Genomic DNA, 24,641 nt, shown 5'->3' on the forward strand with positions numbered 1-24,641 from the left:
AAAGACAAAGGTCACACTGTTATACTTCATAGTCCAGACATTGTCTAGGCACACCCAAACTCTGTGTCCTTTTATTTGCTGGTCCAGCTGTGCATCCTTCCACCATACCATACACTATTTTATATTCATAATGTTTTGGCTCAAATATCAGATACCACCTTACCAAAGATTTCTTCCTTGCCAGCTTCCTCCAATTCCTGAATTTCTACTCTGCTTTGCTTTCTTACTTGCCTGGATAGACATTTCTCAAATAAACATATTCCACCCTCATTTACAATCTGTCTTTCCAGCTAGAAGTAAACCTGGACGAGAGCAAGACCTTTGCAGCCTTTCTCCATTCTTCATTCCTGTCCGTGAGAGGACTCAGCACAGCATATCCAGTATATGCTAGATAAATAAATAAATGCAAGATCTGGAATGAAGCAGTCCTGGCCTTAAATCTTAGCATAACGACCATGGGAAAAGCATTTAATCATTCAAAGCCTCATTCTCTTTCCTATTATAATGAGGGATAACATAACAACGGCACCTACCTCCAAGAGCTAAAAGCAAGCCAAGAGCAGCCGCGACAAAAACAAAAATTCATGGTGCTTTTTACTATTGCTTTTCAATGTACAGGAATAAAGGATATTCATGCCAACCTGCCAGCATCTTTATGATCCTGGCTTCTTGAAAGCTATAGTCAGAAAATTTAAACCTATAATTTCCCATGTATTAGACATCATCACTCATATGCATACAGACTGCTGCTGCCACATCCTGAAAGATTCTAAGGATCCAACAGAAATGAAGGTCTCTGCCCAGAGTTAGGGCATAGTTTCTCTGAGCATCTTTGGAACCTTGTCCTTAGGAAGTACAGACCTTTTGGCAAATGCATGACCCATAAGAGGCAGAGGAGGTAGTATGAAATGGCCATGAAGCATCCAAAATGAAAGTGGCCTGTGTGAGTCTATTAGGATGATGCCATCATAAGATGTGCATTATAAGGGAAGCCCGTATTCCCTTACTATGTAGCTTCCCGGTGAGTTTGAGAGGCTAATTGTAGGCTACTACTTCAAAAAGCCTCTTTACAAAGGAGCAACACCTTGAATCCAGACACTTGCAATGGAAAATACGTTCAATTGACCCCCACCAGGAAGAACTGTAACTGATGCCAGTTCCTGGGTTCTGTCCACAGCTCAATGCCCCATGTGAACATGAGAGAGATAGGTGAGGGTGCATTTGTTCAGTTATTGAAAAATGTTCAACCTGTTGCAATCATAACATTATTACAAATTGGATCCCTAACATCTCATAAGTTTCCACTGTATGTGTGCCCATCAACTAACTAAAGGAAGAAATACATAAGGGTTTTCTGTGGGAATCAAAAAAAGCCAACTATTTGCTGGTGTTGGAACTTTGCCTGAAATGTGGGCAGTAAGATAGATATGTCATACTTTGTCCCCCCCAAACCATGAAGTGTTAATATCCTCTAAAGTGTTACAGAGAATTTCCATCTTTTGAAGTACACTGAGTAAGAAATCAAATCAGGAATTGGATCAAATGAAAACCCTCATGTTCATTCCAAACTGAACACAGATTCAAACAATAAGAACATGGCATGTTCTGTTGCTCAGCAGATGGGTTATGTTTAACACTCATTTGCAGGATTCTTGATTGCTGAGAGTCTACAAAGCAATACAGGGATCTACTGATTGCCTGACTCTTTATGGTCACACACATTTTAGGACACAAGCTGATGATATTTAGGGATTTAAAATGCATGTCTTTCTGGCTCAGGAGTGTACCTCTAGCTAGTACCCTTTGGCTGTTGCTGTTGTACTAGTATGAGTGATTACTAAAAATAGAATGAGGATGTGTGCACATCAGAATTGTCTAAAATAGGCAAAGGTCAATCTTTTACTGAGACAGTGACTATTAGATTACAGTTTGCTGTGTAATAAGTTTTCCTGTAGTAATAAGCCATGTGGTCATTGGAAGCCAGTGTCAAATATGAAAATAATTTTTTAACTTGCCTTTCTGATCACCAACACAAATTGTGGCCCAATGACTTACAACAGAAGTATTCAAATGATCATGTCTGTGAATAGACATACAAATTTAATCCCTACCCCAGCACACAGAGGATTCATATTCACAGCTTTCCCAGAGTTCATAGAGGTTAAGTTGAGAACAAGAAATTACAGAAATGACATTTAAAATTTCAAACTGAGATGATAACATAAAAGAAATATTGATACCTATTTGGATGAGTCAGAAAAATGAGGAACCATTTTTTTTTATTGTGTTGAAGAAAGATTTCTCTAAGGAATAGGTAAGATAATTAACCTACCTTCTAATTCTTCCAACCTGACTACCATTTCCCAGAAATGAGATAATGGCCATTGAGTGGCTTCACCTTGTGACTTTGTGACTATTGACCACAGTTCTGTGGTTGTATTTCTGTTCTTCTTAATAAAGTTGTTGCTGTTGCTTTAGAAGTAATTTTCAGTGGTGCAATACTGGATGGTTTGGATACTGACAAAGTTAAGGGCTAGGCTCAGGATTCCCTTGTTACAGAGTTTAAGCAGCCCCATCTCATCTGTTCTACAGTATTCATATCCTATATCTTTCAATGTGGACAAACGATTGTAATGGTAAATCACAGGAAATATAAAAGAGATGTCTGGGCTTCACCCAAGACAGGATTAATGGACTCAACGATGAAATAAAGTTGTGAGATTTCCTTTATTTCACCTCCCTTTATAATGAGCTGGTTTAAGGTTTATTATACAGAGTTTGGGGGCAGTCGTTTTTACAGTTGGCTAAAGAAGCAAAGCCTGTTTTCCCAAGTGAAAGAGATTCGTCCTTGATGAGGTTGTTACAAGGTTACTTAGCCATGCAAACAGACTCTGAGACTAGTAATTGTCCCTTGTCATCTGTCCAGAGTGGCACGGATCACCACCAGGACAAAAACACTCAGGTCACTGACTGAGGCTGCAGTTTCAGAAGTAAACGAGAGAAACAACGAGGGCAGACCTTGGTTCTGCAGGTCTCTCTACATGGTATGTACCTAAAGGTTAACACACATGCATAAATTAACTACGGATATATGTGCATGTGTATGTACATGTGTATGTACAACTATATCTAAATCTCTATCTCTACCTCTATCTCTACCTCTATATATGTCAGCCACGAGAAACACTACAGGTTATGTTCTTTTCTGCCAAAAATCACAATCGTGAAATATGACACGCAACCTCAGAGAGTTACTAACTTGCCTGGGTTCATGTGTATGAGATTAAAGACCCCAGCATCACACTTTTCTTTAGGACAACATGCCTATACAATGATGCTTACCCGCCATTACTCAGTCACTCGATGCGTCTTGAATATTTCAAGCTCTGAGCTATGTTTTAGATGGAGAACAAGGATTAAATGAGACATGGCTTTTCATGAAGCCTTCAGTACAATGGTTTGGCCAGTATTTTCTCTCTGATGACACATACATATACACAAACAGCAATGAGGTAAATTACAGAGCCTAGGTTCCTATTCTTGCTTACTATACCAGGTACATATAAGGTGAATATACTGATACTCATAGAGATATTGAAACAGTAAAAATCTTTACATCCTGGGTGAAGGTCTGTCAGTTTGTCCACAGCTCAGTATGGATAGTGATAACAAGACTATGTCTAGTGTGGGTGTTCATGATTTTCACGTGCCACTTGTATGTTTGATTTTAATCATGCTTGTTCTTTTCAGTTTTTCTTGCCAAGGCAGAAAGTCGTATATTGTTAGTACCATTTTAGCACCATTTGTAAATTACAAGGCATGTGTAGTTCAATATATAATTGATAAGATATCGGTACTAGTCTTAGAACGAACCTTACCAGCCCTCATGGTCCTTCAAACATGGGACTCCTTTGAAACAGAAATGAATTATAATTATAATCAAAGGACAGCTGATGACATCAAAATGAAACTTGGATTAACAAACATAGAGAAGCATTTGCAACCCACATGGGATGAGCCAAACTGGCAAGTGAAGCATATTGTGTGTGTGTGTGTGTGTGTGTGTGTGTGTTTGTGTGTGTGTGTGTGTCTGTGTTTGTGTGTGTGTCCAACGTCTCATTTCCTTGGCAGAAAAAGATTGTGAATACATTAAATTAAAGACAAATTCTTCAAAGTATAAAAACATACTACCTTGGAATGCCAAGAATAGTATATGGCCTGGAATGCCAACCTTGGGATTCCCCACAGTACAATGAAAAAAGGAAAAGAACAAACAGGTGATTCAGACAAGCCATGATATCATAGGCTGGAGTTTTTGGAGCAACTGACCAGCTGCCAGCCTGGTTTTGATAAATGTACTCCCTACTTGACTACTCTGAACTCTGTACTTTCCTTCTGTCTTCCCTTCTGCTTCTGTTACCTGCAGCCAATGTTTCTGATTGTCTGGAGATAGGAAGTGTGGGAGCAGAAGAGAGATTGGGAGTAAGAGGCTGAGAGCCAGAGAGGGCCAGGGAAACTAGAGTTTCAATACGATTTCTTTTATTTATTTATTTTCATTGAAGCAGATCATATGTTATGCTTTAATCTTTCATTACAATTAGTAGGCATTTCTCTTTGCTGTTTAGTTTTGGTAGGGATATCTTCTCAAATGCAATACTTTTATTGAATATCTTTTCAATTTTAGGTAGTTTCTGTATATGCTGCCTTTTCAAGAATAAAGAAAAGATGATGTACATCAGATAAATAAATTAAAAATGACATATACAATGCCTTGTGAGAGTGGAATCTGGAGTGGCATTTTGACATTATTAACCCCAATGTCTTCCATGAGCACAAGAATAATATTAAGCATAGGAACTTATGGATATATGGATGATCAACAGCATTGCTGTTTCCAGGTTACTGGGTTATGTAGCCTAGGAAACCAAAAGGTGATAAACAGCATCATACCTCAAACCTCGAAAACTCTAAAACTCCATGTAATGCTTTCTCTTATTAGTTTTCTGCTGTGAAACTTTGCTACCAAAGTGCATTATTGCACAGACCAGCTCCACTGGGCATCACTGAGGCTGTAGAATTGTGGGGTCCTGCTAAACCAGAGTTCACATCTTAATAAGGTCCCCAGATGAGCCATACATAAATTGCAAAGTTTGAAAGATAATGTCTCAACATTTCTGGGCAATGTGGTATGTTAGGAGAAATCGGTGAGTGGTGGCACTGTCAATCATTTGCCCTGCACCCACTTGGGCTCATGGGCTTGGTAAACTCCCAACCTACACAAAGCAGGTGTGTGCTGCAGACAGAAGACTGGTAAGACACCTGCCCTGACAGAGTTTACAGACTGATGGATGTGCAGGAAAAGTTGGTTGTACAATTATACATGTGAAATGTAATATTTCAAAGATAAGAAGGAAAACAGATAGTGTCAAATATAGTAGTTGAAATGGCAAAGTTAAGGCAGTTTTCTCAAGTAAATACATGTTTCATCTGTGGGCTAAGCCATCCACAATGATTAACCACACTCGTTTAAAATAGGAGGAAGAGAGGAAGGTATTCAGGCGACAGCAAAAGCAAGTATCGGCTTCTTGTGGGAAAACATATAACCAGGTGAGTTAGTTCCAGCAGCTAGAGGCAAATGCAAGGACTTCAAATCAGAGCTTGTGGGAGGTACAGGCTAAGGAAATAGGCAGGGGCCATGTTCTGCTAAGCCACAGGAGAAGACTATGCCCATTTGGAAGTCAATGAGATCTTTAGAGCAGTTGGGTGCTTGCATTGCTCAGTAGATTTCTCTCTATGTGGTGTAGTACACCTGGGCCTTCAGTTCAAGATAATATTGCCCTCTGCAGGGAAAAAGAAGGCTCACTGAGATAATGCCCAGCAGAGGAAGAAAGAAGCTCCAACTGCAAAGGCCTTCTGCATCAAGTGCGCATGGCTGGGAATGTCACACATGCCAGTCCTGCTTGGATGTTCAAGAAGTAAGGGATGGACAGTCTTGGACTCAGTTCTGTGCTCCTAATCACAATGCCCAAGAATGTGTGCATGCTCCAAAGAGGACGTAAAATATTTAGAAAGGAAAACATCCCATGAAGATTTCAAATGAAAGTCCTGCAAGACATGTGGCTTCTGGGATTTAGGTTCCATAGATGACCCACTTTTCTGGCTTGGGGTTACAAGTGCAGCGATCTTCTTCTACCTTTGCATCTATAAGAGGTAAGGAGAGGGAAACAGGAATTATGGGAAGTGAGCCAGCTTCTTTCCAATTCTGAGGACCACAATAGAAGCAAAGGATGTTCGCCCTCTGGATTAGTGCTGGGCATATGGCATCTTTGCTTTGTATTGGTAGGGTGGACCATTTTTGTTATCTTATACATATGAGGTCATTTTCCCTATTTTTACTTCCTTAATCCTCTCCTCCTATGTGCCCTTTCCTTCCTCATTTTGTCTCCTGCACCACTTGTTTTGCGCTCACTGAAGCATAAGTAGTATGTCAGCAGAGGATCCTCAGAATCACAGCAGGTGAAGGAAACTTGCATTGCTGTTGCTTAAATGTTGGACAGAAATATCGCGGTACACAGTGTTTCATATGTACTGGATTTCCTGTTCTCGTCTGAATGGGCTCTGTGAATAGACACCAACCTCCTCCGCGTCCTCCAAATACCCTACCCATGTTACTACCAACATGTCTGTTTTAGTTTTCTCATCTATAGCATGAAATTGATGGCCTAAAAAACTGTCAGGAGGAATAATTGTGTGAATTATTTAAAATAATTGTCATAAGTATCACAAGACGATTTGTTAATCTATGCTAACTATGAGTCATTACTATGAACTTTCATAAAGAGTTGAGATGGTATTTTCAAGATGATGCATTGAGTGGCTTTTTGTGATATTTCTATAGATGGGTTTGAGTTCTGGATTTGCACCCTAGTTCCCTGGATATCATGTACCTAACCACACAATTCTCACTGACTGAAGCTCTTCACTCTAGCGTGACTGATGAATGAGGTCTTATATGACTTATCCTAGGCTGGCAATCTAGTCTAAGGAACTGCCCCTCCTGATGTTTGTGAGATTCACAGGAGCATAATTCATTTTTTCCCTTTCTCTTAAAGTGTTTTCTGAGAATCTCCAAACACAACAATGAGGCATTGCCTGGATGATGTCTTACAAACTGAGGACACCAACAACCACAAAGCCAAAATGGAAAACCAAAGTAAACCAAACCAGCACTAGCAACAACCGAATGCCTTAGAAAACAGGAGCTTGATGCTAGGAAAATAGCTCAGTTGGCAAAGGGATTGCCTTGCAAGCATACGGACATGAGTTTGATCCCTAGAACCCACATTTCCCCCTCCAAATATCTTTAACCTTAATTATTTTCCACATAGGATCCAGTCAAGTGGCACTCAGCACATTTGCTTTTTCCATTTTTATTTTACATTCGTTTATTTATACATACTTTACATTCCAGTTTCAGCCCCCTCCTTTCTCTTCTCCCAGTTCCACCCATACAAGTCCTTCTTCCAATTACCCTCTTCTTCTCAGAGAAGGAAAAACTCCCCTTGGGTACCACCTAGTTCTGCAACATCCAGGGTCAGCAGAACTTTCCCACTGAAGCCCAACCTGGCAGTCCAGTTAGGGGAAGGGAATCCAATGGCAGGCAACAGAGTCGGAGACAGCCCCTGTTGCAGCTGTTAGAGGACCCACATGAAGACTAAGCTACACATCTGTTCCAAATGTTTAGGGCCTAGGTGGGACTGGGTAGGAGGGGTGGTGAGAGGAGAATGGGGATCGGGTGGGGGAAGGGGAGAAGCAGTCTGCCTGTGAAGAGGAGAATGGGGATGGGGCGGGGGGGGGAGGGGAGAAGCAGTCTGTGTGTGAAGAGGAGAATGGGGATCAGGTCAGGGAAGGGGAGAAGCAGTCTGCGTGTGAGAATGGAAAATGATGTGGGGCATATCTGGGACCAGATAGAGAGCTGGGATTGGGGCTTCTCTGGGGACTCTATGAGGGTGACCCTAGCTGAGATCCCTACCAGTGGGGGATATGGATGCTGAAGTGGCCATCTCCTGCACTCAGGAGGGACTTACATTAGAGGGAGGAGGACATCAGCCTACTCACAAATCCTTCAACCCCAACTTTGTCCTGCCTACAAGTTAAGCAGAGATAAAGTTGGAGCAGAGAATGAAGGAATGACTGGCCCAACTTGAGACCCATCCCATGGGAGAAAGCCAACCCCTGACACTATTAATGTGACTCTGCTATGCTTGAAGACAGGAACCTAGCACAACTGCCAACTGGGAGGCTTCATTAAGCAGTGGGTAGAAACAGATGCAGAGACCCACAGCCAAATATCAGGTGGACCTCAGGGAGACTTGTGGAAGAGAGTATATAGAATTGAATGAGTCAGAGAGGTTAAGGACAGCTCAAGAAGACCTACAGAGTCAACTAACTTGGGCTCATGAGGGCTCACAGAGACTGAACCACCAACCATAGAACCTATGTTTTCACAGAAGTTGGGCATGGATAGTTTCAGATTTGTAGCTCTGGTGCTGGGGAGTCAGTGACAGGTAGATCCCAGGACTTTGCTTGCCAGTTGGCTGAGCCCACTGGAGCACTTCTAGGACAGTGAGAGACCTTGTCTCATAAAAAGTGTGTGTGAACACACCAGTGTGTGTGTGTATGTGTGTGTGTGTGTGTGTGTGTGTGTGTGTGTGTGTGTGTGTTGAGGGTGGGGAGTTGTAGAGATGTCTCAATGGTATAGAGTATTGTTGCTTTTTCAAAGGGTCCTGTTTTGGTTTCAGAAAACCATATTATAGGTTTATATTTTAGTTTGGGTCGCTAGTACTGTGATGAAATGCCATGAAGAGAAAGATGGAGTGGTAAGGGTTTATTTCCTTCACCCTTCATTATAATCAAGGGCAGTGAGGGTGGGAACTCACGTAGGGCAGGGATATGGAAGTATGATCTGATGCAGAGGCCTTGGAGGAATGCTGCTTACTGTCTTGTTCCCCATGTCTTGCTCTGCCTTGTTTCTTATAGAACACAGGACGACCAGCCCATCAGTGGCTACACTGACAATGGACAGGACCCTCCATGAATTACTAATTCATAAAATGTCCCACAGGCTTGCCACAGCCTGATGTTATGAAGACATTTTCTCAATTGAGGCTCCGTCCTCTCTGATGACTCTAGCTTGTGTCAAGTTGATGTAAAATTAGCCAGTACAGTAGCTCACATGGTTCTTAACTCAAGGGCAACCAATACTTTCTTCTGACTTCCACACACACACATGACACTCAGACATTCATGCAGATAAAACATTCCTATGCATAAAATAAAACAAATATTTTTGAAAGTCAATTCCAGAAGGCAGATAGCTATGAGGATCTTTGAGGTCCTTCATGTCTACATGCCTGTCACTCTGCTCCGGGGGAATCCAGAATTATTAGAACTTTATATCAGGACATAGTCATTAGGTTAGGGTGGTTCCTCTATTGCATCTATCCAAACAGAAATAAATCTGTATATATAACAGGTAGATTTATAAATCAGTGGAAGTTCATGTATTTATGATGAATATTAGGCAAATTCTGGATTCTTGGACACAGGAGGCATTCACATTCCCAAATGACCTGGATGGTCACTCCTGTGGCTGTAGACTTGGTTCATAATTGACTGACAGAACTGATACCACTAGGAACATGGGGACACAGTTGATTTACTTACGACCATCAACGGTCCTGGCCTCAAGATGCACAAGGTCTGGTTCTTTGCTCGACCCCATCACAGACCTAAAAAATGGCAAAACATAAAAAGGAACACTTCATATTAATAACTTCTCATATACCTCAGTGACTCCCACAGACTGTTAATGCCTGCAGGTTTCAGAGACCATAATCCTGGGAACTTATCCGCTCTGTTTATGTCTAATGCTTGACAGAAAAATTTCCCCTTGAAATAAAAACAATAATGAATCCTTTGACTATGGCCAGGCTGAACTGACAAGGACACTCTGTGTCCTTTAGCTCAGATTGGAAACATGTCCTGTAAGTGGAATACATGCATTTTACCACCACATCCCCAGCTTTACACTGGACTTGATGGACTCATCAGGTAGATATCCAGCATACTGCTTTAGATAGTTGACTTGCCCAGGGACTCAAAGCAAATTGATCTAACTAAAGTATGACACTTCCAATTTACAAAATCCTATGAAGTTTTGTTTATATTGTGTGACACAACCAGTTTTAAAAACAGAAAACAAACAAACAAACAAACAAAAGACACCTGTAGCAGTGACCATTCTCAACAGAAGCACTGGACCAATACAACAACAACAACAACAACAAAATGTAGATGTCTCTCACATCCTAGTATGTCCTAAATCTGTATATTGATGTCAAATGAAAACATATTTTAAACTCCTTAGAGAGCACATCAAATAGAAAAATCATCATTCAGTTATATAAATAAGACAGGCAATCTCACAATCCCCCTAGAATTTTTATAGAGCAAGATCACATAAATGTAAGTACATTTGTGCTTCATTTTAAGCAGGATTCATGGAAAATTAATTGGTTCCATTTCTATGAAGAAAAGAGTTAAATTCTTCAAAACTGGTCCTGCAGTCTACCCCCAGAATCCTTGGGGAGAAAGAGAGAGTTCAAAAGTGCACATCACTTCAGGACTTAATGTGGAGCCTCAAACTGCACATGCCAGGCTTCATCTCACTTTTGCTGCCAGATGATGAGACACACTGAAAGACTTTGTGGTTCCTAAAGTGCCACATCCATTGCACACTCCTGGGTGAGCCTCTGAGTGGTTCTGCTCGTAGTTTGGAATGCTCTGCTCCAGCTTTTTGGTGGTCTCTCAGGCTCTTTTTAAAGACACAATTGAAAAGCCACTTCTGCTAAATATATGCTGCTTAAGAGGATAGTATTTCCTATTAACAAATATTTACTTTTATGTAAACATATGACATAGATTTTGACACAAAATTTACTTCATGGGTTTCACAGATGTGAGAGTAGCCTGTTCCATCACCAAGCACTTATATACATACAACACAGGGACACACAAACACATACACACATACACAATGTGTGTGCCCACACACACACACATCAATATGTGCATATGACAAATGTAGCAACTGCGAGGATTTTGTTTTTAACCATTTATACTTATAGGTCTTGTCATATTATGGTAAAATTGTAAATGTGGAATATAAAAGGGTAAAAAAGTAAGGAAGATGGAAAGAAACAAAGGATAAAAAGAGGAAGGACGCAGGAGAATGAAAAGTACAAAGGTCAACAGACTCAACGAAAGAGCAAATTAATCGATGTCTTAGGGGGCATTTGCAGAGCTCTTTTTATTTGAATTAATTTCCCCAACTCAGAGTCTGAGGCCTCACTATAGTTCAGATGTTCTTCATTTTCACAAAAGCAGTCTCCTTAAGGTCCTATTATCATCACAGTCAGAAAGATTTCTCTGATTGATACATGGCCTGAAACTCAAAGGCTATGTTCTAAACATCAAATCTTGCTTTTTTTTCTTCTCCAAGGAAGCAGACATTTCCTAATAAGGCATTTATCATCTCACTCAAAGAAAGCTGTAAAATGAATTTGAACGCTTGGCATCACTGGAAATAGCTTGAATACATGCAGAAGATGACCTCTCCACTGTTGTTATAGTTAAATATCATGGGGACTGATGGTCCATAAGTACTGTTCTTCATCTCCCAACACTGAGATGATGCCTGAATCTAAAGGTAGTCTCCTCTGACAGGATTTCAAGCCATGAGCATTAAAAATGAAAATAAGGGGTTGGGGAGTGGCTCAGTGGGTAAGAGACTTTTCTATACATGTAGGAGGGCCTGGGTTTGAATTCCCACCACCACTGGAAAAAGCCAAGCATGGCTTCACACGCACATAACATGCCCAGCACCAGGGTGGAGAAAAGCAGACTCAGAGAGCTCCATGGCAAGGCAAGCCTAGGCTAAATGGCCAACCTTCAAGGCTCTGCTTCCAGGCAATATGACTGAGAGTAATAAAGAAACAGGATTTCCTGTGAAGGCACCTACTTGTATATTGATGACTAAGGGCACTACACACTCACATACATGTACCACATAGTCAGTGTGCATTATATACACACATGCACACATGTAAACAACCTCTTCTATGCGATTATATAAACGTTGGTATGAACAGTAAAGACATGGAAAATACTGGTATAGTAGTCAGTATTTGCTCTAAAAAATATGATGTTGCTCCATCTTGGAGACGCTGAAAGAATGCTTCAATAAAACATGAAGCAACAATGGTCCGAAATTATTTATTTAAAGATTTAATTTATCTTGGGTCAGTTATAAAAGTTTCTTCCTCTTTGAACTAAATTCTTCAAGACTGTGCCCTGTGGAATCTCTGCCTGGAATCCTCCAACCCGTTCCTTCTTCTGCCTTCACAACTCTTATTGCCGGGTCGCTGTTATAAATGACTGAATTTATACACACTTTTCCTAGACCAGTTCTGACTTAGAGTCAGTTATCCCTTCAAGACTTCTAGAACATGCTTATATTTTAAATATTTTTTAATGTAAAAAATAATATTTCTGGGATACACACACACACACAAATCCTAACCTGATTTGGACTGGTACTTCAGGTCTATCATCACAGATACTTGAGAGCCTAAGGCCAGAAGGATCAAAAGTTCCAGGCTGGCCTGGTCAATATTGCAAGCAATAAGAAAGGTTATCATAACTGAAAGACTGAGCGCAAGCAGCAGATGTGAGGTCTCTGGATTAACTCTGAGGACCCCACCCAAAGTATCCTTCGGTTCTAAAGCAAGGGCTCAGATGCATTGCTGGTTTGGTCTTTTCTATCGACTCATGTTATTGGAAGAAATGAGTAGAGATGTTAATAATCACCCATGAAGCTAAAAGCAATGGCAGTATTATAAACTTTTGGAGATAGCATGGGAGACCACTCTCGGTAATGTATAAAAATTATTTGTTTTGCACAGATCAACAGTCACACAATAAAGTGAGTGTGTAACAGTTCATGAACCGGACAGCATCTACATGAAAAGCAGAATTCACTTATTTATGTGTTCACTTATTTATGTATTCACTTATTTATGTGTTCAGCATTCCAAACTCCTGGGGAATAAAATCAAACGCTACGCCATTCTTCTCATTAAGAGTTCAGAATCACAGCTGAAAGGAAAGGGGGTCTAACATTTGGGGTGCCATTGCAACAACCAGGAAAAATGGTTCTTTCCCTGGAGATATAGTCTCAGGAAGCAGCCAGGTCCAGGTTGACTATGAAAGCAACTGGATCAAATCTCCTGGAATATTCAACCAAGTGATTGATTAAAAAAAAAAAAAAGTAGTAGTGTGTGGGGGGGGGTTGCACATTCCACTTACATATAAACAGCAAGCCTAGCCTGAGATCGAAAAGAGAGTTCTCCACATGGGCATCTATTAGTGAGTCAAGAGAGTCGGGGTTTTCAAAGTAGAACAATACAAATAAAGGTAAACACAGATAGTGCCATCAAATACCACTATGCAATGGGAAGGCTTTGCATTTGAGTCTGTGACTCATAAGGTGACATGGAATGAGATTAAGAAAGTACGCCTGAGGCTGTGACAGAATGGTACACCACTTGCCTGGTGTGCATTTAGCTCTGAATGCAATCCTCAGCACCGAGGGAGAAAACCGAATAAAGAAAATATATAATCAAGTAGGAAAGCGAAGGGTAAATTTACTTGTCATGCTATATGTGCTTGGCTGATAAAAGCAGGAAACAGCCTGCTGTGGCCTAGCCCCTCTCTTCATCTGGTATCTCAAGTTGCTGTTCCCAATGACAGTTATTTCAGGGTAAAACCCTCAGGATCAGGATAGCCAAGCATGTGGAGAAAACTAGATCCAGCCTGATGCGGTGTACCGCGGATGCTAGCGGCGTGGTGTCAGCCCTGTGAAATACAGTCAGCCCGATGCAGCCTTTGTAGACATTTTCTACTGAGGAACTCAGAAATGTCACCAGTTTATCATCCTCCTGGCATTTTGTCTGCGGTGATCCCACTTTAATATAGTGCTCAATAAATGGTGCAGAGCCACAAAATGTCCTGAAGTAGATAACTGCAGAGCAGGTATTAACAAAAATAAATAGTGGCCAGATAGCTCCTACTCATTCAGATTCAGAAATGAAGTAACATCACCCAGGGAGCAGGGAGCTGCAGAGGGACAGACGCCACGTGGGGAGGAGATCCCTGCTTTCCCTTCCCTGATTTTGATGGAGGATTCTTGTACCCATAGGCATTCTCCAGAAATGCCGCCTTGGAAGCAAGCGATCCTCTTTGCAGAGGCAGCGACAACATGCCTGGCAGATGTTAGGAGCTGGGCTCCTTGATTTCCTTCTGGGCAGCAAATGCTGGCTCTTCACCTGCCATGATAGTTTCTAAAGCAAACACTGTCAGGAAAGCTCGAGCTATGGCTGCAACTTTTACTCTTGAGCAAGGCAGCTTAGCTGAAGGTCTCATCTCCTGTGCAACCAGAAAAAAACAAGCTGTGTGAAAGAAAGGCGGCCTGGGTGTCCTTTTAACCTCTCTCTTTAGACTAAGAGAGTTGCTTTCTTCTTGTTTCTCTTAGTCTAGATCTCACACCACCACACTGCTTTTCAAGTAACAAAGCTACCCGCCTTTGAACAACAAATAAAGAAGCCAGTAAGTAGATAACACAAATCAAAATGAGTATTATTTTGCTGTGTATAACAGGCTTACTGAGAAATCAGCACGGGCTGCAACCGTAAACCTCCTGTGTTCAAAGTCTGCATCTTGTCATCCTTATTCCTCAAGCCAGAAGCCATTTACACAGAAGTTATTTTCATCAATTGTGTGTGTGTGTGTATATGTGTGTGTGTGTCTGTATGAGTGTGTATGTGGTATGTGCACATGTGTGTACACATGTGTGAGTGTACATATGGTGTGTGTGCATCTGTATATGTGAGTGTGTATGTGGTAGTTACATGTGTTTATGTGTATGTGTGCATGCAGTATGTGTATACTGTGCACATGTGTGTATGATATGTGTGTATGTATGTGTGTGTGTGTGTGTGTGTGTGTGTGTGTGTGTGTAAGAGAGAGAGAGAGAGAGAGCTGTGGGTAGGAAAAGGATGAAGAATTTCACAAACTGCTTGGCAGAAGTAACACTTTTCCTATATCATAGCATTGGAAGGAGGCAACGTGCTTCAAGAGCCTAGCCCTGGTTCTTGGCCTTCTATAACGTTACATAACTGAATGTGGGGGGCACAAAAAATGGCAACAGTGAAAGTTTCCTCAAAGTACAATAACTGGAAATTGATTCAAAGCCAAGTGTGAGGTGGATCTCAGGTGTTCTGTAAAGCGCTCAGAAGGGAGGCACTGCATAACCTCCCTGCCAACTTCCCGACCACACATGATGTACACTCTGTAGTGTACATGCTCTTATTCTACAGTGCCAGTGGATAGTCTGCACAGAACCCCTGCTTGTTCCAGATTACAGCCTGCTATAATCTCCATGTCTTTACCGTATGCTTTCTGCTCTGAAAGAAATGCAACGGTCTGAACGCAGAAAACAAAGGCTTTACCAGTGTCCTACCGTCATTCCTCAACATGTAAGTCTGACATTAAGGTATCTTTGGATTGGATTATATTCAAATTATTGATTTAAAAAAATTCTGTTTGAGTTGCTGACACAAAATTCATGCAAACCAACAGCAAGAACAACAAGAACAGTAAATGAATTTTGGCTTGGTATCAAGAGAAGATGTATAACCTTTTATTCAAATGAGCATAAATATACTTGGGATGTTTTGTGTTTCAAATCTATGTGAAGTCTAGTTTTCAGCATGGATGATTATGAAATCAAAATATGGATCAGTTCTGAAAATCCGCTGGTGGTGCTCTGTGTCCTGCAGTGCTACACACCCAGCAAAGACTTAAGTCTTAGTTGCAAAAATAAGCACCTCCTCCTCGTCAGTATGAGTCTTTCTCTTTTGTCTTTAAACATGGTAAAATTAGAACTATATTTATTATTTGTTCTCAATAAATATTTACTTTCTATACCTGTTTGACAGTCATACATACCCAGGGTCATGTACTTATTTCTTGGTCACCAGGTGGATAAAAGTTTAGTGTCTACTCTAGGGAATCCACTCGAGTAGGTGTGTGCAGACCCAGACAAACACAGCTCCTGAACCTATTTACCCTCACTGTCTTTCATACTGCTCGTTTGTTACTGAGCGAATTTGCTTCTTACATCATTATTTACATTTCCAGGCTACTTCATACCCGCCACACTTTCCTACTCTTCATTGTCTCAGTTTTCTAAATGTGTGTGGGATAGAGAGGAAGAGGAGGGTCTACATGCCATGGACCATGGTCAGGTCAGTGCACCTGATTCCAAAATAAAAGTCATAGAGCAAGAAGATTCAGAAAATAGATTTTAAGAGGAAATCTGATTCTCTAACAGGAGGCATAAGACCAGTGAGATTCAGAGATATAAATTTAAAATAATCATGGGTACAGATCAAGAAGAGCTTGTGAAATTTTATTAAAATTCTCTTTTATCATTTTTAAACTTTAGTTGTATCATAGTTTCAGCTACTTTATAATTTTGCCTGATAATAAATCTAGGTGACAGTTCCTTATCAGCTCATGAGACTAATGAAGTAAATCTCTAAGTATTTTATTACAGTCTATTACATGAAAATCTCTAATTTACTGAGCTATTGTCTATTAATAGACCCAAAGTAAAAGTGTACATTGATAGAGAAAAATCTCACTGGGAAGAGGCAGGAAAAAAATGGCCAGCATCTCTGTGAGTGTTCTGGGACGGGTGACAAAGTATTGATAAGAAAGATATATTTATGCAATGATCTTTTCATTATTATTAATCAACCTCCATATGGATGAAAAATAAAAGCCTTTTCAATATAAAAAGTGAAATCTATGTGTCAAGGAAGTTTATGAGTCAATAACAAATGTAGAGAGTGAAGGGTTGCTTGGAGTGGAAGATAGACCAGAAATTTGTCTCATCTCAAACATAAATGCTGGACACCTTACCACCAGGGCTAGGAGAGAAGGCTAAATCTGTGAACAAATTGTGGCTGGAAAAAAATTAAGTGACCCATCAGAAAGACTGTGTCTGTGCTGATGTTGTACTCAGAGTGAGAGGGGAAGCTAGTGGTCCAGCTAGGGCAAGAAAGGCCTTGTTAACCAAGGAACAAGAAGAAAATGACCTTTGCCCTCTCCTTTCTTTACCGTCTGTGTAAGAATCAAGAACTTCAGACGAGAGAACAGCACAGGCAGAAGCTTCAAGGCATTGACTCCTGGGCATTTTCCTGCTGGAAATAACCTAACCTGCAGAAATCGCATCCCACGAGAGACTCTAACTCTGATGTTTGAAGACGGCTATCTCCAAATAATGTTTTGATCGAACACATCAAGACAAGAAGAAAAAATGAGGACATACTCAGTACATGATAGTTTTTTTAGTTGTAAGTCAGATATGTGGTAGGTACTTATAAATACTGATTGCACAAAATATACACAAATTACAACTAAGACTGAAAAGTAATAAAATGTTTAGTATCTTTTTGTCACATATCCATGAATTTCCCTATATATTTCTGGGCTGCTGAAGGTTAATTACTATGGAATCTACTACTCTATGCTGAGTTTTACTAGGAATCTTTCCAACTTAGCACAATGAAGAACACATGACTAACTCTGAAATGGAACAATTTAATGAGAACTTACTGCGTGTTTGGTGAAATTCTAAGTATTGGGGATTAGATAGAAAGTTAAATGGAAGAAAATACCAGTAGCTCTTGACATCTTAATGATGAAAACAATGGAATTGTGTGTGTGTGTGTGTGTGTGTGTGTGTGTGTGTATGAATATATGTGTGTGTAAATATATACTATATAAATATATATATGTATATTACAGGTGGTAAGAACATTTCTGGAAGGCTGAATTGGAAATATAAAATAGAAACTATGAGATTTAAGCATTTCAGAAGAAAATCAACCTCTTGTCATAGGGTCTGGATCATAGTTGGTGTTTATCTATTAAATGTGAGACTGGTGTCAGTTAGGGCAGTGAGGCCATGTCCTTGTCAGTGTCCTGTACATCATCTGTCAACAATTTAGATGAGGATGAATGTTGCGTGCCTTCAAATCCCACATATGATACAAATGGGGGAGAAATGATGAAAACCATAGAGGTAATGTCAGTTGTGAAAGCAATTCATGTGACTAACTAATAAACAAAATATTCAGACCAGAATGTCAGCTTTCTACTTTTTTCATTGCTCCATATATCAGCTGTAAAAAGAACAATGTTAATAATGGTTTCCAATAATAAGTGGGTTTGGGATATAGGTCAAGTGCTTGCCTAATAGTGGAAAACACAGACTTCAATCTAATAATTTTCACACAATAATAAGATTGTGTGAAATGTATAGGAACTGTGGCTAGAGGCCCTATGCTCAGGGAAGCATCCCTTGAAAATAGAAAATAAGTTAAGAGACAAACCAATTCAAATTCTTCATATTACATGTGAGACGGCTAAGGCTTCTAGAAAACAAACACATTCTCCTTAAAGACTAAAACTTCTAACCTAGGCCTGGTAAGAGATGGACCGATGGATAGACAGACAGAGATCTTGTGGGAGAGATGAATGTAAAAAATAATCCTTTTTATTTCATCATTTAGCATCTCAGAAAAGGCAGTGCCGTCTTTGGATGATATATATAATCAAAGAAAGTTCCAAGAATTTGAAGACTGTTGGAACCTTTACAGAGGAGTGGCTACATGGATGTGTGTGTATATATATATATATATATATATATATATATATATATATATATATATGTAAAAAGTGTAACAAGGGAAGCTTTGTCTAGCATTTAGAATCATGTATCTGGGGATTATAAGAATACAGTCCTAAGCATATATGCAACGGGGTTTCTAGAGTTTATAACCAGCCTGGATACTGTCTTCAGTACAGATACAGTAACCAGGCAAAAGATCATGAGTTGGAGACTAGTCTAGGCTACATAGCAAGATCCTGTATCAAACAATAGCAGCAGTAGCAGCTGCAGCAGCTGTAACAATAATAACAAGTGACTTTCAAATATATGGATTTGAAACACATATTTGCATGTGCTAGACATATTTAAGCCCCCAGTAAGAGTGGCTCAACCATCCATGTAGCCACTCCTCCATAACACAGTAGGTTACTATTGTGACATGAAGATGTTCTGTGACTTTATTTTCTGGTATAGGAACCTCTGCAAAATACTCTTAGAAATTATTGCCCAAATTTACGTTAAATGGGAGAAACGAGAAATTCAGTTGATAAGGTCGGGAAGATAGGAGAGATAGAAAAGGGTGAGCAGAAGGAAATTAGATTTTTCTTCACCATGGAGATAAAGGTTCCAACAGTCTTCAAATTCTTGGAACTTTCTTTGATTATAAAGAATTTTTTTGAGTTCTGTGCAGGACGTGCGAGGGATTTGTCAACAGGTAAAGGCAGTGTCTTTCTTTGCAAAGACTTTAAAGGTATTGCTAATTTGCTTTCTGAACTAATCACTGATTAGCAGTGGAGGTCAGTGTGATAATGGGAAATCACTTGACTTGGGGTTTGTGTTTAAGTCCATCTTTCATCATAGAGGTGAATTCTTGAGGATGTGGTTCTGCACTGCAGTGCAATAGGAATAAAGAAAGTACATGAGGAGATCAAGTGAAAGGGGAGTATGGAGTTGAAGAGATGGGAGAACAAAAGGGGCAGCCAAGAGGGAAGACCATGAGGATGATAGATGGAGAGAAGGCCGTGTGCTGTCATAGACAATGAACTCAGATCCTCTGGGAGAGCATCACATTTATCATTGCTGGTCCTGTGGTAATGGTTCTATGTTTGCATAGGCATTTCTTCCCTGCTTTCATAGTTAGTGTACCACATCATTGATGGTATAAAAGAGCACTTGGTAAACTCTGACGGCTCTTATGAGATACGCCATGTAATCAGCCTTACTTCATCTTTCTACCACAGGATGCTGGGTGGAGCACACACACTTCTGTGCTGCAGATGCAGCTGTGATGATTGCTTTCACAGGTACAAGTTTAACATCTCCAATTTTTCTGTCCTTTCAATAGGAAGTATAAAATGATAGAACACTGGATCGTAAAGACTGGGCATCAGGTATCCTGCAGAAGAGGGGAGATAGAATTGTAGGTGCCAGAGGGTATTCCCCAAGAAAACTCACACAATCAACTAATCTGAGCTTACAGCAGGTCACAAAGACTGAACCAACAACCAGGCAGCCTGAATGGACCTGTCCTAGGCCCTCTGCCTATGTTACAGTTGTATAGCTTGGTCTGTGGACTCCTAACCGTGGAAGCAGGGGCTGTCCCGGATTCTTTTGCCTTAATCGGACCCTTTTTTTCTCATTCTGGGTTGCCTTATCCAGCCTTAATAAGAAGGTGTTGAACAATAAAACTTACTGCAGCTCGATATGTCATGTGTGGTTGATGTCCGTGGTTAGCCTGCTCTTTTCTGAAGGGAAACAGAGTGATGGATAGGGGTGGGGAAGAAGAGAGGCTGGGATGAGAGCAGGAAGAAGAAACTGAGGTCACAATGTAAAGATAAAAATTAATCATAAAAATAATAGGTATTTTTTAAAAGTCTTTTGATGTATAATTCTGTTTTTATTTCTTATACAAATTATATTCCAGGAATAATATGCAATAGTGTGTATTTCATGATATCTCAACAAGTCTATATAATATCTCCTCAAAAATTCTATCATATGATGATAGCTTACTAAATGAAATGATACCTTTTGGACTGATTTTTACTTCCTATTTGTGAAATTAAAAACTTTTTGCAGCACCTCACCCTACCCCCACATAAACATTATCCAGATTATTAGAGAAAGGAAAATCTTAAAACTTCAGGAAGCTAAAATAGCAAGTCAGAGAAATGTAACATGAAATTCTGCCTTATAAGAAAAAAGATACCTATAGAAAAGCCAGGGTAAATAAAAATAAGGCCTCAAGTTCATAATATGTGAATTTCATAACTATGAACATTGGGCCACAGCTCTGTAAGATGACTTAACACTAGTCAGAACACGTTTAAGCACATGTGGAGGTTTCCTAGAATCTTTAAAATATTTATTGACTTAATTTTGTGTGTTTACTTGTATGTTAGTGTATGAGTGTATGTGCATATGTGATATGTGTAGGAACCCCAAGAGGTCAAAAGAGTCACTGAATATCCTAAAACTAAAGTTGTAGATAGTTTTGAGCTGACATGTGGATGTTGGAAACCAAACTCGGTTCCTCTGTGAGAGCAGTAAGTGTTCTTAACTGCTGAGCCATCTCCTCAGTCCTTTTCCTGGTATCTGTGTCATTGTATTTTTTAACTCTGAAATTACTTTTAAAAAATCCAATATTATGGGAGGGGAAACTACATCCAAAGCTTATAAAAATATACTGAAGCATAGAAAAACTAAATAGGATAACAACCTGTATTTTGCCTTAGGAACACATTACCACATGGCATATCTCAGCCAGTTTGCCTTTCCTTCTGTAAAGACAGTAAATAGATAGGCTGTGCTATTTCAGCTGTAGTTGGTTCATGATTCATGGGTTTCAGAATCACACAAATGAAGCTATGGTATATTTTTTAAGTGTCAAAGTTATAGAAATGTCCTCTCCAAAAAGGTATTTTTACAAGTGTGTTGTGGTGAGTGTGTGTGTGTGTGTGTGTGTGTGTGTGTGTGTGTGTTCTAGTGTGTGCAGATGTCAGCAGAGACCAGAAGAGGATGTCAGGTCCCCTAGAGGTCTAGTCGCAGGTAGTTGCGAGTGACCTGATGTGGGAGCTGGGAACTGAACTCAGGTCCTCTGCAGGGGCAGTGCATACTCTTAAACCCTTTCTCCAATCCTGTAATAATGCTTTTCATTATGATGCTATTTTTATTAATTTTTCTCAGTAGAAAACAGCACTGACATCAGTGCTCTTACTTATTCTTGTTTTAAAAGCCCAAATGTCATGCACTGAATTGATATTTTGAGGACACGAGGAATGTTTAGGAGAGCTGTGGACTAATGTGTGAACTGCATTCCTCTCTTGTTCTCCTTGGCATCTTGTTTTTCCGTGGCTGCAAAATTGCTCAGAAGCATACCTGCTCATAGGAGGGATGAGAGGCATCAGTGTGTTCTGTAGAATGGCAATTCAGAAACTGCACAGGCATAAATATTCTACAAGTTTCATTCTGTCACCACAGAGGCCCAAACTTGCTCTGCTTGGCACATGATAATGGCTTTGTAATTCAATTATCGGTAATAGTAATGTCTTCTGGGATTTATCTGCTGTAAATGCGGCGCTCATGTAAAAGTCTTTACCATAAATCTTAGGAATGCAGGTTCTGTCCGTACCCTGGAGCACATCTTGCCATGCCTGTGACGCCCTGACACTTTTCTCTAAATGATGGGATTGCTTTGCTTAGAGGTGTTGATGTCTTAAGTGCCAGGGCCAACAATAAACAACATTGGGACAGGTCCATTTCCTCTTGTTATTCTCCTTAAGAGGAAGATAGATCCTGATAGACAGCCAAGTCCTGTTCTCATTTTAAAAAGCTCTTGGCATTCATTTCTCTAGCACTTTGTGGACGAGATCTCTGCGAGTCATAGGAGGTCAGATGGAATGCCCTCTAAATTCTCCTGGAGTGCTGAGATTCTGATGTCTAACTCTGTCAGGGATCGTCTCCTGACCTACCCTGACAAATAAGCAACTGCTCAGTGCTGTGTCTTTTCCACCCTATCTTCTCCATGATTAGGTGCTAAGACAGCATCATCTAACCTTTCATAGAAAAACAAAATATCTTGGGCTACCTCACCCCCAAATCCATTTGTCAAGTCTACTCATCAAACTAACTGTTGGGAGCCTAGGTCATCCATGCTCCAAATCCTTACTTCTTGTTTCATTTTAATATCTTTTAAGCCAGTAGGTATCTCATGATGATCATAATGTAGTTAAGAAGATATTTTTTGTGATTCATAAAATAATAGTATATATTCATTCAGTTAAAATTTAGATTCAATATTAATGGATGTGTATGGTATTTGGCAGGCATTGTTCAGTGTGATACAACTTTATTCAAGTCTCCCTCTCTCTCTCTCTCTCTCTGTGTGTGTGTGTGTGTGTGTGTGTGTGTGTGTGTGTATGTGTTTGTGTTTGACATTGTGTTTAAGCATCAGACAGCAGGGGCATACAGAAAAAAGGAAAAAAAATCCTTATATGAAGTCAAGGAGGAAACCTCATGTCAGGTGGAAACATAATTTTGTTTGTTTTACTGAGGAACACTTTGAAAAGGGAATGATATAGCTTATGTTGTGCTTTTATAAGCAGAATTCTAGCAAAAGCATTGTGACTGCACCCAGTACCCAAGGGTGGATCAAGGCTGAATGGTTAACCAGAACTACATGCAAAACCACAAGGAAATCCTAGAAACCATTGAGATTTTAGTGAGGTACATTCACTATCATTATGTTAACTTCCTTTAATTTAATTATAAATTAGGACACCAGAGTTATGGCCTTCCTTCTTTCCCTCTCATTCATGCCAAAGCGTGGCACTTTGACTTCAGAGGGATTCTTCATGGAAACCAAGAGATGTGATTGAATCTCTATTGTGCAAAGATAGAGAAGCTGTTGCCGAGGGGGACAGGAAATCATCAAGATAAGGGGACAGGAATCGATGACGGCCATTAGTGAATGGAGGCAGCAACAGAAGTGATGAACTCATAGTGCACAAAGGCACATTCACTTTCACTTTAAGGCAAACTTGCTAATCACAGGAAAAGATTAAGAAGTGAAGGAAGGGGCAAGTGGCTTGGGAAGCAGCACTTGATGGAGAGAAAACACCCGCCTCTCCAGGATAATGAAACTGCTCTTATCTAACTCTCCTAGTGCAGGTGCAGTTAATGTCCCAGCACTGCGCCTGGGCACGGGGGGGGGGGGGGGAGGAGGAGTCTCTGAACACCTTCCTGTGACTGGCTATGTTCCTCATGGAACTGCCCCACGGTTCAGCTCCCAGAGTAAGGCTCAGACACAAGAGAGGTAGTGACCAAGAATGAGACAGCAGAAAGAGCTGAGAAAGTCTGAAGTCCAAAGAAAATGATTTCCGATTGTTCTGACCTCCCAAGAATACTGTGCCAAAAAAGAGATGAAGAGGCAGCATTACTTGCATGCATGTAGTGTGCATACTTACATGTATACTGGTTCACTTTGCTGCAGCTACAGTAGAATACAAGGTAGACAGAAACATGAAAGACAGTCTTGGCTTTTAATGAACTTGTCTCTTGGCAGAAGCAGGATGGAGGAAATAAAAAATAGATATTTGGAGACCATACTAAATGCTCTACTTGCTGATAATAATCCTACTTCATTGCTAGTTTGCAAAGTGGGACTTTACTAAAGAAAATGGTCATCTTGACAAGCTTCGTTGGTTCCTACAGATAGTGAACATTGAATCTGAGATTGAACTTAGATATGTTGACATACGTTATTCTGACCAATGGCCCAAAG

The 24,641-nt window shown here is 40.2% G+C and overlaps 1 protein-coding gene across 5 annotated transcripts in view; it reads right to left on the reverse strand.

The window, feature by feature from the left end:
• Sorcs1 (sortilin related VPS10 domain containing receptor 1) overlaps positions 1-24,641 on the reverse strand; it is a 501,662-nt gene that overhangs the window by 135,517 nt on the left and 341,504 nt on the right. For all 5 annotated transcript variants that reach the window (XM_021205280.2, XM_021205273.2, XM_029537410.1 and 2 more), the window contains exon 6: positions 9,727-9,791. In XM_021205280.2, the coding sequence (XP_021060939.1) occupies positions 9,727-9,791 (65 nt within the window). The remainder of the gene's footprint in view (positions 1-9,726; positions 9,792-24,641) is intronic.

This window comes from Mus pahari, chromosome 1 (assembly GCF_900095145.1).
Source record: "Mus pahari chromosome 1, PAHARI_EIJ_v1.1, whole genome shotgun sequence".
NCBI lineage: Eukaryota > Metazoa > Chordata > Mammalia > Rodentia > Muridae > Mus > Mus pahari.